This window comes from Pseudophryne corroboree, chromosome 5, assembly GCF_028390025.1.
Source record: "Pseudophryne corroboree isolate aPseCor3 chromosome 5, aPseCor3.hap2, whole genome shotgun sequence".
NCBI classification, from domain to species: Eukaryota; Metazoa; Chordata; class Amphibia; order Anura; family Myobatrachidae; genus Pseudophryne; species Pseudophryne corroboree.
Window position 1 is genome coordinate 816,702,702 of NC_086448.1, and position 13,267 is coordinate 816,715,968.

A 13,267-nucleotide genomic window follows, 5' to 3' on the forward strand; every position below is an offset into this window, starting at 1 on the left:
CAGTACCAGTGACAGAGGCACAGAATACCACTGCACCAGTATATGTAATAGAGACACAGAACACCCCTATAACAGTACCAGTGACAGAGGCACAGAATACCACTGTACCAGTATATGTAATAGACACAGAACACCCCAATAACAGTACCAGTGACAGAGGCACAGAATACCACTGTACCAGTATATGTAATAGAGACACAGAACACCCCTATAACAGTACCAGTGACAGAGGCACAGAATACTACTGTACCAGTATATGTAATAGAGACACGGAACACCACTATAACAGTACCAGTGACAAAGGCACAGAATACCACTGCACCAGTATATGAAATAGAGACACAGAACACCCCTATAACAGTACCAGTGACAGAGGCACAGAATACCACTGTACCAGTATATGTAATAGAGACACAGAACACCCCTATAACAGTACCAGTGACAGAGGCACAGAATACCACTGTACCAGTATATGTAATAGAGACACAGAACACCTCTATAACAGTATAACAGTAGCAGTGACAGAGGCACAGAATACCACTGTACCAGTATATGTAATAGAGACACAGAACACCCCTATAACAGTACCAGTGACGGAGGCACAGAATACCACTGTACCAGTATATGTAAGAGAGTACCCCTATAACAGTACCAGTGACAGAGGCACAGAATACCACTGTACCAGTATATGTAATAGAGACACAGAACACCCCTAAAAACAGTAGCAGTGACAGAGGCACAGAATACCACTGTACCAGTATATGTAATAGAGACAAAGAACACCCCTATAACAGTACCAGTGACGGAGGCACAGAATACCACTGTACCAGTATATGTAATAGAGACACAGAACACCACTATAACAGTACCAGTGACAGAGGCACAGAATACCACTGTACCAGTATATGTAATAGAGACACAGAACACCCTATAACAGTACCAGTGACAGAGGCACAGAATACCACTGTACCAGTATATGTAATAGAGACACAGAACACCCCTATAACAGTACCAGTGACGGAGGCACAGAATACCACTGTACCAGTATATGTAATAGAGACACAGGGCACCCTATAACAGTACCAGTGACAGAGGCACAGAATACCACTGTACCAGTATATGTAATAGAGACACAGAACACCCCTATAACAGTACCAGTGACAGAGGCACAGAATACCACTGTACCAGTATATGTAATAGAGACACAGAACACCCCTATAACAGTACCAGTGACAGAGGCACAGAATACCACTGTACCAGTATATGTAATAGAGACACAGAACACCCCTATAACAGTACCAGTGACAGAGGCACAGAATACCACTGTACCAGTATATGTAATAGAGACACAGAACACCCCTATAACAGTACCAGTGACAGAGGCACAGAATACCACTGTACCAGTATATGTAATAGACACAGAACACCCCTATAACATTACCAGTGACAGAGGCACAGAATACCACTGTACCAGTATATGTAATAGAGACACAGAACACCACTATAACAGTACCAGTGACAAAGGCACAGAATACCACTGTACCAGTATATGTAATAGAGACACGGAACACCCTATAACAGTACCAGTGACAGAGGCACAGAATACCACTGTACCAGTATATGTAATAGAGACACAGAACACCCCTATAACATTACCAGTGACAGAGGCACACAATACCACTGTACCAGTATATGTAATAGAGACACAGAACACCCCTATAACAGTACCAGTGACAGAGGCACAGAATACCACTGTACCAGTATATGTAATAGAGACACAGAACACCCCTATAACAGTACCAGTGACGGAGGCACAGAATACCACTGCACCAGTATATGAAATAGAGACACAGAACACCCCTATAACAGTACCAGTGACAGAGGCACAGAATACCACTGTACCAGTATATGTAATAGACACAGAACACCCCTATAACAGTACCAGTGACAGAGGCACAGAATACCACTGTACCAGTATATGTAATAGAGACACAGAACACCCCTATAACAGTACCAGTGACAGAGGCACAGAATACCACTGTACCAGTATATGTAATAGAGACACAGAACACCCCTATAACAGTACCAGTGACAGAGGCACAGAATACCACTGTACCAGTATATGTAATAGAGACACAGAACACCCCTATAACAGTACCAGTGACAGAGGCACAGAATACCACTGTACCAGTATATGTAATAGACACAGAACACCCCTATAACATTACCAGTGACAGAGGCACAGAATACCACTGTACCAGTATATGTATTAGAGACACAGAACACCCCTATAACTGTACCAGTGACGGAGGCACAGAATACCACTGTACCAGTATATGTAATAGAGACACAGAACACCCCTATAACAGTACCAGTGACAGAGGCACAGAATACCACTGTACCAGTATATGTAATAGAGACACAGAACACCCCTATAAGAGTACCAGTGACAGAGGCACAGAATACCACTGTACCAGTATATGTAATAGAGACACAGAACACCCCTATAACAGTACCAGTGACGGAGGCACAGAATACCACTGTACCAGTATATGTAATAGAGACACAGAACCCCCCTATAACAGTACCAGTGACAGAGGCACAGAATACCACTGTACCAGTATATGTAATAGAGACACAGAACACCCCTATAACAGTACCAGTGACAGAGGCACAGAATACCACTGTACCAGTATATGTAATAGAGACACAGAACACCCCTATAACAGTACCAGTGACAGAGCCACAGAATACCACTGTACCAGTATATGTAATAGAGACACAGAACACCCCTATAACAGTACCAGTGACGGAGGCACAGAATACTACTGTACCAGTATATGTAATAGAGACACAGAACACCCCTATAACAGTACCAGTGACGGAGGCACAGAATACCACTGTACCAGTATATGTAATAGAGACACAGAACACCCCTATAACATTACCAGTGACAGAGTCACAGAATACCACTGTACCAGTATATGTAATAGAGACACAGAACACCTCTATAACAGTATAACAGTAGCAGTGACAGAGGCACAGAATACCACTGCACCAGTATATGTAATAGAGACACAGAACACCCCTATAACAGTACCAGTGACAGAGGCACAGAATACCACTGCACCAGTATATAAAATAGAGACACAGAACACCCCTATAACAGTACCAGTGACAAAGGCACAGAATACCACTGCACCAGTATATGAAATAGAGACACAGAACACCCCTATAACAGTACCAGTGACAGAGGCACAGAATACCACTGTACCAGTATATGTAATAGAGACACAGAACACCCTATAACAGTACCAGTGACAGAGGCACAGAATACCACTGTACCAGTATATGTAATAGAGACACAGAACACCCCTATAACAGTACCAGTGACAGAGGCACAGAATACCACAGTACCAGTATATGTAATAAAGACACAGAACACCCCTATAACAGTACCAGTGACAGAGGCACAGAATACCACTGTACCAGTATATGTAATAGAGAAACAGAACACCCCTTTAACAGTACCAGTGACAGAGGCACAGAATACCACTGTACCAGTATATGTAATAGAGACACAGAACACCCCTATAACAGTACCAGTGACAGAGGCACAGAATACCACAGTACCAGTATATGTAATAAAGACACAGAACACCCCTATAACAGTACCAGTGACAGAGGCACAGAATACCACTGTACCAGTATATGTAATAGAGACACAGAACACCCCTATAACAGTACCAGTGACAGAGGCACAGAATACCACTGTAACAGTATATGTAATAGAGACACAGAACACCCCTATAACAGTACCAGTGACAGAGGCACAGAATACCACTGCACCAGTATATGAAATAGAGACACAGAACACCCCTATAACAGTACCAGTGACAGAGGCACAGAATACCACTGCACCAGTATATGAAATAGAGACACAGAACACCCCTATAACAGTACCAGTGACAGAGGCACAGAATACCACTGTACCAGTATATGAAATAGAGACACAGAACACCCCTATAACAGTACCAGTGACAGAGGCACAGAATACCACTGCACCAGTATATGAAATAGAGACACAGAACACCCCTATAACAGTACCAGTGACAGAGGCACAGAATACCACTGCACCAGTATATGAAATAGAGACACAGAACACCCCTATAACAGTACCAGTGACAGAGGCACAGAATACCACTGCACCAGTATATGAAATAGAGACACAGAACACCCCTATAACAGTACCAGTGACAGAGGCACAGAATACCACTGTACCAGTATATGTAATAGAGACACAGAACACCTCTATAACAGTACCAGTGACAGAGGCACAGAATACCACTGTACCAGTATATGTAATAGACACAGAACACCCCTATAACAGTACCAGTGACAGAGGCACAGAATACCACTGTACCAGTATATGTAATAGAGACACAGGGCACCCTATAACAGTACCAGTGACAGAGGCACAGAATACCACTGTACCAGTATATGTAATAGAGACACAGAACACCCCTATAACAGTACCAGTGACAGAGGCACAGAATACCACTGTACCAGTATATGTAATAGAGACACAGGGCACCCTATAACAGTACCAGTGACAGAGGCACAGAATACCACTGTACCAGTATATGTAATAGAGACACAGAACACCCCTATAACAGTACCAGTGACAGAGGCACAGAATACCACTGTACCAGTATATGTAATAGAGACACAGAACACCCCTATAACAGTACCAGTGACAGAGGCACAGAATACCACTGTACCAGTATATGTAATAGAGACACAGAACACCTCTATAACAGTATAACAGTAGTAGTGACAGAGGCACAGAATACCACTGTACCAGTATATGTAATAGAGACACAGAACACCCCTATAACAGTACCAGTGACGGAGGCACAGAATACCACTGTACCAGTATATGTAAGAGAGTACCCCTATAACAGTACCAGTGACAGAGGCACAGAATACCACTGTACCAGTATATGTAATAGAGACACAGAACACCCCTAAAAACAGTAGCAGTGACAGAGGCACAGAATACCACTGTACCAGTATATGTAATAGAGACAAAGAACACCCCTATAACAGTACCAGTGACGGAGGCACAGAATACCACTGTACCAGTATATGTAATAGAGACACAGAACACCACTATAACAGTACCAGTGACAGAGGCACAGAATACCACTGTACCAGTATATGTAATAGAGACACAGAACACCCTATAACAGTACCAGTGACAGAGGCACAGAATACCACTGTACCAGTATATGTAATAGAGACACAGAACACCCCTATAACAGTACCAGTGACGGAGGCACAGAATACCACTGTACCAGTATATGTAATAGAGACACAGGGCACCCTATAACAGTACCAGTGACAGAGGCACAGAATACCACTGTACCAGTATATGTAATAGAGACACAGAACACCCCTATAACAGTACCAGTGACAGAGGCACAGAATACCACTGTACCAGTATATGTAATAGAGACACAGAACACCCCTATAACAGTACCAGTGACAGAGGCACAGAATACCACTGTACCAGTATATGTAATAGAGACACAGAACACCCCTATAACAGTACCAGTGACAGAGGCACAGAATACCACTGTACCAGTATATGTAATAGAGACACAGAACACCCCTATAACAGTACCAGTGACAGAGGCACAGAATACCACTGTACCAGTATATGTAATAGACACAGAACACCCCTATAACATTACCAGTGACAGAGGCACAGAATACCACTGTACCAGTATATGTAATAGAGACACAGAACACCACTATAACAGTACCAGTGACAAAGGCACAGAATACCACTGTACCAGTATATGTAATAGAGACACGGAACACCCTATAACAGTACCAGTGACAGAGGCACAGAATACCACTGTACCAGTATATGTAATAGAGACACAGAACACCCCTATAACATTACCAGTGACAGAGGCACACAATACCACTGTACCAGTATATGTAATAGAGACACAGAACACCCCTATAACAGTACCAGTGACAGAGGCACAGAATACCACTGTACCAGTATATGTAATAGAGACACAGAACACCCCTATAACAGTACCAGTGACGGAGGCACAGAATACCACTGCACCAGTATATGAAATAGAGACACAGAACACCCCTATAACAGTACCAGTGACAGAGGCACAGAATACCACTGTACCAGTATATGTAATAGACACAGAACACCCCTATAACAGTACCAGTGACAGAGGCACAGAATACCACTGTACCAGTATATGTAATAGAGACACAGAACACCCCTATAACAGTACCAGTGACAGAGGCACAGAATACCACTGTACCAGTATATGTAATAGAGACACAGAACACCCCTATAACAGTACCAGTGACAGAGGCACAGAATACCACTGTACCAGTATATGTAATAGAGACACAGAACACCCCTATAACAGTACCAGTGACAGAGGCACAGAATACCACTGTACCAGTATATGTAATAGACACAGAACACCCCTATAACATTACCAGTGACAGAGGCACAGAATACCACTGTACCAGTATATGTATTAGAGACACAGAACACCCCTATAACTGTACCAGTGACGGAGGCACAGAATACCACTGTACCAGTATATGTAATAGAGACACAGAACACCCCTATAACAGTACCAGTGACAGAGGCACAGAATACCACTGTACCAGTATATGTAATAGAGACACAGAACACCCCTATAAGAGTACCAGTGACAGAGGCACAGAATACCACTGTACCAGTATATGTAATAGAGACACAGAACACCCCTATAACAGTACCAGTGACGGAGGCACAGAATACCACTGTACCAGTATATGTAATAGAGACACAGAACCCCCCTATAACAGTACCAGTGACAGAGGCACAGAATACCACTGTACCAGTATATGTAATAGAGACACAGAACACCCCTATAACAGTACCAGTGACAGAGGCACAGAATACCACTGTACCAGTATATGTAATAGAGACACAGAACACCCCTATAACAGTACCAGTGACAGAGCCACAGAATACCACTGTACCAGTATATGTAATAGAGACACAGAACACCCCTATAACAGTACCAGTGACGGAGGCACAGAATACTACTGTACCAGTATATGTAATAGAGACACAGAACACCCCTATAACAGTACCAGTGACGGAGGCACAGAATACCACTGTACCAGTATATGTAATAGAGACACAGAACACCCCTATAACATTACCAGTGACAGAGTCACAGAATACCACTGTACCAGTATATGTAATAGAGACACAGAACACCTCTATAACAGTATAACAGTAGCAGTGACAGAGGCACAGAATACCACTGTACCAGTATATGTAATAGAGACACAGAACACCCCTATAACAGTACCAGTGACGGAGGCACAGAATACCACTGTACCAGTATATGTAAGAGAGTACCCCTATAACAGTACCAGTGACAGAGGCACAGAATACCACTGTACCAGTATATGTAATAGAGACACAGAACACCCCTATAACAGTAGCAGTGACAGAGGCACAGAATACCACTGTACCAGTATATGTAATAGAGACACAGAACACCCCTATAACAGTACCAGTGACGGAGGCACAGAATACCACTGTACCAGTATATGTAATAGAGACACAGAGCACCTCTATAACAGTAGCAGTGACGGAGGCACAGAATACCACTGTACCAGTATATGTAATAGAGACACAGAACACCCCTATAACAGTACCAGTGACAGAGGCACAGAATACCACTGTACCAGTATATGTAATAGACACAGAACACCCCTATAACAGTACCAGTGACAGAGGCACAGAATACCACTGCACCAGTATATGTAATAGAGACACAGAACACCCCTATAACAGTACCAGTGACAGAGGCACAGAATACCACTGTACCAGTATATGTAATAGACACAGAACACCCCAATAACAGTACCAGTGACAGAGGCACAGAATACCACTGTACCAGTATATGTAATAGAGACACAGAACACCCCTATAACAGTACCAGTGACAGAGGCACAGAATACTACTGTACCAGTATATGTAATAGAGACACGGAACACCACTATAACAGTACCAGTGACAAAGGCACAGAATACCACTGTACCAGTATATGTAATAGAGACACAGAACACCCCTATAACAGTACCAGTGACAGAGGCACAGAATACCACTGTACCAGTATATGTAATAGAGACACAGAACACCCCTATAACAGTACCAGTGACAGAGGCACAGAATACCACTGTACCAGTATATGTGATAGAGACACAGAACACCCCTATAACAGTACCAGTGACAGAGGCACAGAATACCACTGTACCAGTATATGTAATAGACACAGAACACCCCTATAACAGTACCAGTGACAGAGGCACAGAATACCACTGTACCAGTATATGTAATAGAGACACAGAACACCCCTATAACAGTACCAGTGACAGAGGCACAGAATACCACTGTACCAGTATATGTAATAGAGACACAGAACACCCCTATAACAGTACCAGTGACAGAGGCACAGAATACCACTGTACCAGTATATGTAATAGAGACACAGAACACCCCTATAACAGTACCAGTGACGGAGGCACAGAATACCACTGCACCAGTATATGAAATAGAGACACAGAACACCCCTATAACAGTACCAGTGACAGAGGCACAGAATACCACTGTACCGTATATGTAATAGACACAGAACACCCCTATAACATTACCAGTGACAGAGGCACAGAATACCACTGTACCAGTATATGTAATAGAGACACAGAACACCCCTATAACAGTACCAGTGACAGAGGCACAGAATACCACTGTACCAGTATATGTAATAGACACAGAAAACCCCTATAACATTACCAGTGACAGAGGCACAGAATACCACTGTACCAGTATATGTATTAGAGACACAGAACACCCCTATAACTGTACCAGTGACGGAGGCACAGAATACCACTGTACCAGTATATGTAATAGAGACACAGAACCCCCCTATAACAGTACCAGTGACAGAGGCACAGAATACCACTGTACCAGTATATGTAATAGAGACACAGAACACCCCTATAACAGTACCAGTGACAGAGGCACAGAATACCACTGTACCAGTATATGTAATAGAGACACAGAACACCCCTATAAGAGTACCAGTGACAGAGGCACAGATTACCACTGTACCAGTATATGTAATAGAGACACAGAACACCCCTATAACAGTACCAGTGACGGAGGCACAGAATACCACTGTACCAGTATATGTAATAGAGACACAGAACACCCCTATAACAGTACCAGTGACAGAGCCACAGAATACCACTGTACCAGTATATGTAATAGAGACACAGAACACCCCTATAACAGTACCAGTGACGGAGGCACAGAATACTACTGTACCAGTATATGTAATAGAGACACAGAACACCCCTATAACAGTACCAGTGACGGAGGCACAGAATACCACTGTACCAGTATATGTAATAGAGACACAGAACACCCCTATAACATTACCAGTGACAGAGGCACATAATACCACTGTACCAGTATATGTAAGAGAAACAGAACACCCCTATAACAGTACCAGTGAGAGAGGCACAGAATACCACTGTACCAGTATATGTAATAGAGACACAGAACACCTCTATAACAGTATAACAGTAGCAGTGACAGAGGCACAGAATACCACTGTACCAGTATATGTAATAGAGATACAGAACACCCCTATAACAGTACCAGTGACGGAGGCACAGAATACCACTGTACCAGTATATGTAATAGAGACACAGAGCACCCCTATAACAGTACCAGTGACAAAGGCACAGAATACCACTGTACCAGTATATGTAATAGAGACACAGAACACCCCTATAACAGTAGCAGTGACAGAGGCACAGAATACCACTGTACCAGTATATGTAATAGAGACACAGAACACCCCTATAACAGTACCAGTGACAGAGGCACAGAATACTACTGTACCAGTATATGTAATAGAGACACAGAGCACCTCTATAACAGTACCAGTGACGGAGGCACAGAATACCACTGTACCAGTATATGTAATAGAGACACAGAGCACCCCTATAACAGTACCAGTGACAAAGGCACAGAATACCACTGTACCAGTATATGTAATAGAGACACAGAACACCCCTATAACAGTAGCAGTGACAGAGGCACAGAATACCACTGTACCAGTATATGTAATAGAGACACAGAACACCCCTATAACAGTACCAGTGACGGAGGCACAGAATACCACTGTACCAGTATATGTAATAGAGACACAGAACACCCCTATAACAGTAGCAGTGACAGAGGCACAGAATACCCCTGTACCAGTATATGTAATAGAGACACAGAACACCCCTATAACAGTACCAGTGACGGAGGCACAGAATACCACTGTACCAGTATATGTAATAGAGACACAGAGCACCTCTATAACAGTAGCAGTGACGGAGGCACAGAATACCACTGTACCAGTATATGTAATAGAGACACAGAACACCCCTATAACAGTACCAGTGACAGAGGCACAGAATACCACTGTACCAGTATATGTAATAGAGACACAGAACACCCCTATAACAGTACCAGTGACAGAGGCACAGAATACCACTGTACCAGTATATGTAATAGAGACACAGAACACCCCTATAACAGTACCAGTGACAGAGGCACAGAATACCACTGTACCAGTATATGTAATAGACACAGAACACCCCTATAACAGTACCAGTGACAGAGGCACAGAATACTACTGTACCAGTATATGTAATAGAGACACAGAACACCCCTATAACAGTAACAGTGACGGAGGCACAGAATACCACTGTACCAGTATATGTAATAGAGACACAGAACACCACTATAACAGTACCAGTGACAGAGGCACAGAATACCACTGTACCAGTATATGTAATAGAGACACAGAACACCCCTATAACAGTACCAGTGACAGAGGCACAGAATACCACTGTACCAGTATATGTAATAGAGACACAGAACACCCCTATAACAGTACCAGTGACAGAGGCACAGAATACCACTGTACCAGTATATGTAATAGAGACACAGAACACCCCTATAACAGTACCAGTGACAGAGGCACAGAATACCACTGTACCAGTATATGTAAGAGACACAGAACACCCCTATAACAGTACAGTGACGGAGGCACAGCATACCACTGTACCAGTATATGTAATAGAGACACAGAACACCCCTATAACAGTACCAGTGACAGAGGCACAGAATACCACTGTACCAGTATATGTAATAGAGACACAGAACACCCCTATAACAGTACCAGTGACAGAGGCACAGAATACCACTGTACCAGTATATGTAATAGAGACACAGAACACCCCTATAACAGTACCAGTGACAGAGGCACAGAATACCACTGTACCAGTATATGTAATAGAGACACAGAGCACCCCTATAACAGTACCAGTGACGGAGGCACAGAATACCACTGTACCAGTATATGTAAGAGACACAGAACACCCCTATAACAGTACCAGTGACAGAGGCACAGAATACCACTGTACCAGTATATGTAATAGAGACACAGAACACCCCTATAACAGTACCAGTGACAGAGGCACAGAATACCACTGTACCAGTATATGTAAGAGACACAGAACACCCCTATAACAGTACCAGTGACAGAGGCACAGAATACCACTGTACCAGTATATGTAATAGAGACACAGAGCACCTCTATAACAGTACCAGTGACAGAGGCACAGAATACCACTGTACCAGTATATGTAGTAGAGACACAGAACACCCCTATAACAGTACCAGTGACAGAAGCACAGAATACCACTGTACCAGTATATGTAATAGAGACACAGAACACCCCTATAAGAGTACCAGTGACAGAGGCACAGAATACCACTGTACCAGTATATGTAGTAGAGACACAGAACACTCCTATAACAGTACCAGTGACAGAGAAATGTGATGCTTTTTAGGTGGCATCGCAGTCTGTCAACAGAACGGAGTCATCAGGTGGAAGTTACTTGGCTGCTGTATCCGCACTGAGGGTGATCACTCAGCCGGTGGCAGGCCTGCCAGGAGCGATGCTTTCCCAGCAGCCGTGTGTAATAGCCGTGGATTCCAATGTAAGTACCGAGTATACATCACGTTCATGGGAGAATATAATCTATAACATACATTGGGGGGAATTCAATTGTTTGAAAAGTCAGTTGGATGTCTGTTTCTTCCTATCTAATAGATCGATAAAAACAGATACCCAACTGACTTTTCAAACAATTGAATTCCCCCCATTTTGTTCTTGATGCTGAGTTGTCCCCAAATGGCCATAATTTATCCTCAAACAAGTTGCATACAGAACTGTATTTACACCTAGTCCCATAGACTATAAGAGCCGTGCATATCATATATAGGCATAAATGCAATGTATACCTAATACATATTATAACCATAAGGCATTAGCAGCATCTGGAGTTTTAAATGCAGTTTTAAATTGCATATATAATTTCTTTAAGTATATGATGTGGCTTCCCTATGGGCTCTCAGCCAGGGATAGTACTGACACTATCAGTGAGACACACAGTGAAGGGTCCCACTACATAAACCTTTGCAACACTACACCTGGTGACCCTACAGCAGGGAAACCCGCAGCGTGGAGTACCACTGTTATAATGTGCCGCAAAATACATCTAGCCTTCAGGGATAATGGGACACATAGTATTGGTATTTTCATGTAAAACTAACAATTATTTTTAATTACAAAACTTCTTGACGTTTGAATATATATAACTAAATCCATCAATATATATATATATATCTTCCTAAAGAGTAGGGTGCCCAATCCCGGGCCATTCTTTCAGTCCCAGGAATTGGGATTGAAAAATGATCAATCCCAGGATTCCCAGGTTACCCGGGATTGGCTGCTTTTCAATGTGTGTCCCCCGCCCTGACCAGCCTAGATAACTCACCACTATCTGGATGTGAGGGGGGTGGGACACATCCTGTGAGATCCGGTGGGTGGCCAGTGCAGGGCAGCAGTGGGCGGGCGGCTAGCTGCACAGCATAACCTCTGAACTCACGTCACGCTGCGCGGTGCGCCCAGCCAGGGCTAGGGGAAGGTGAGCAGGGGGAGCCGGGCAACGTCTGAGTCTCCTGAGGACGCTCAATGCTGCCCGGCATAGAAAAAAATAGGTTGCTGGCCAATCCCGAAATCCC

At 43.3% G+C, this 13,267-nt stretch overlaps 1 protein-coding gene across 1 annotated transcript in view; it reads left to right on the forward strand.

The window, feature by feature from the left end:
• PKHD1L1 (PKHD1 like 1) overlaps positions 1-13,267 on the forward strand; it is a 330,520-nt gene that overhangs the window by 283,786 nt on the left and 33,467 nt on the right. The window contains exon 75 of the mRNA XM_063925269.1: positions 12,031-12,180. Within this exon, the coding sequence (XP_063781339.1) occupies positions 12,031-12,180 (150 nt within the window). The remainder of the gene's footprint in view (positions 1-12,030; positions 12,181-13,267) is intronic.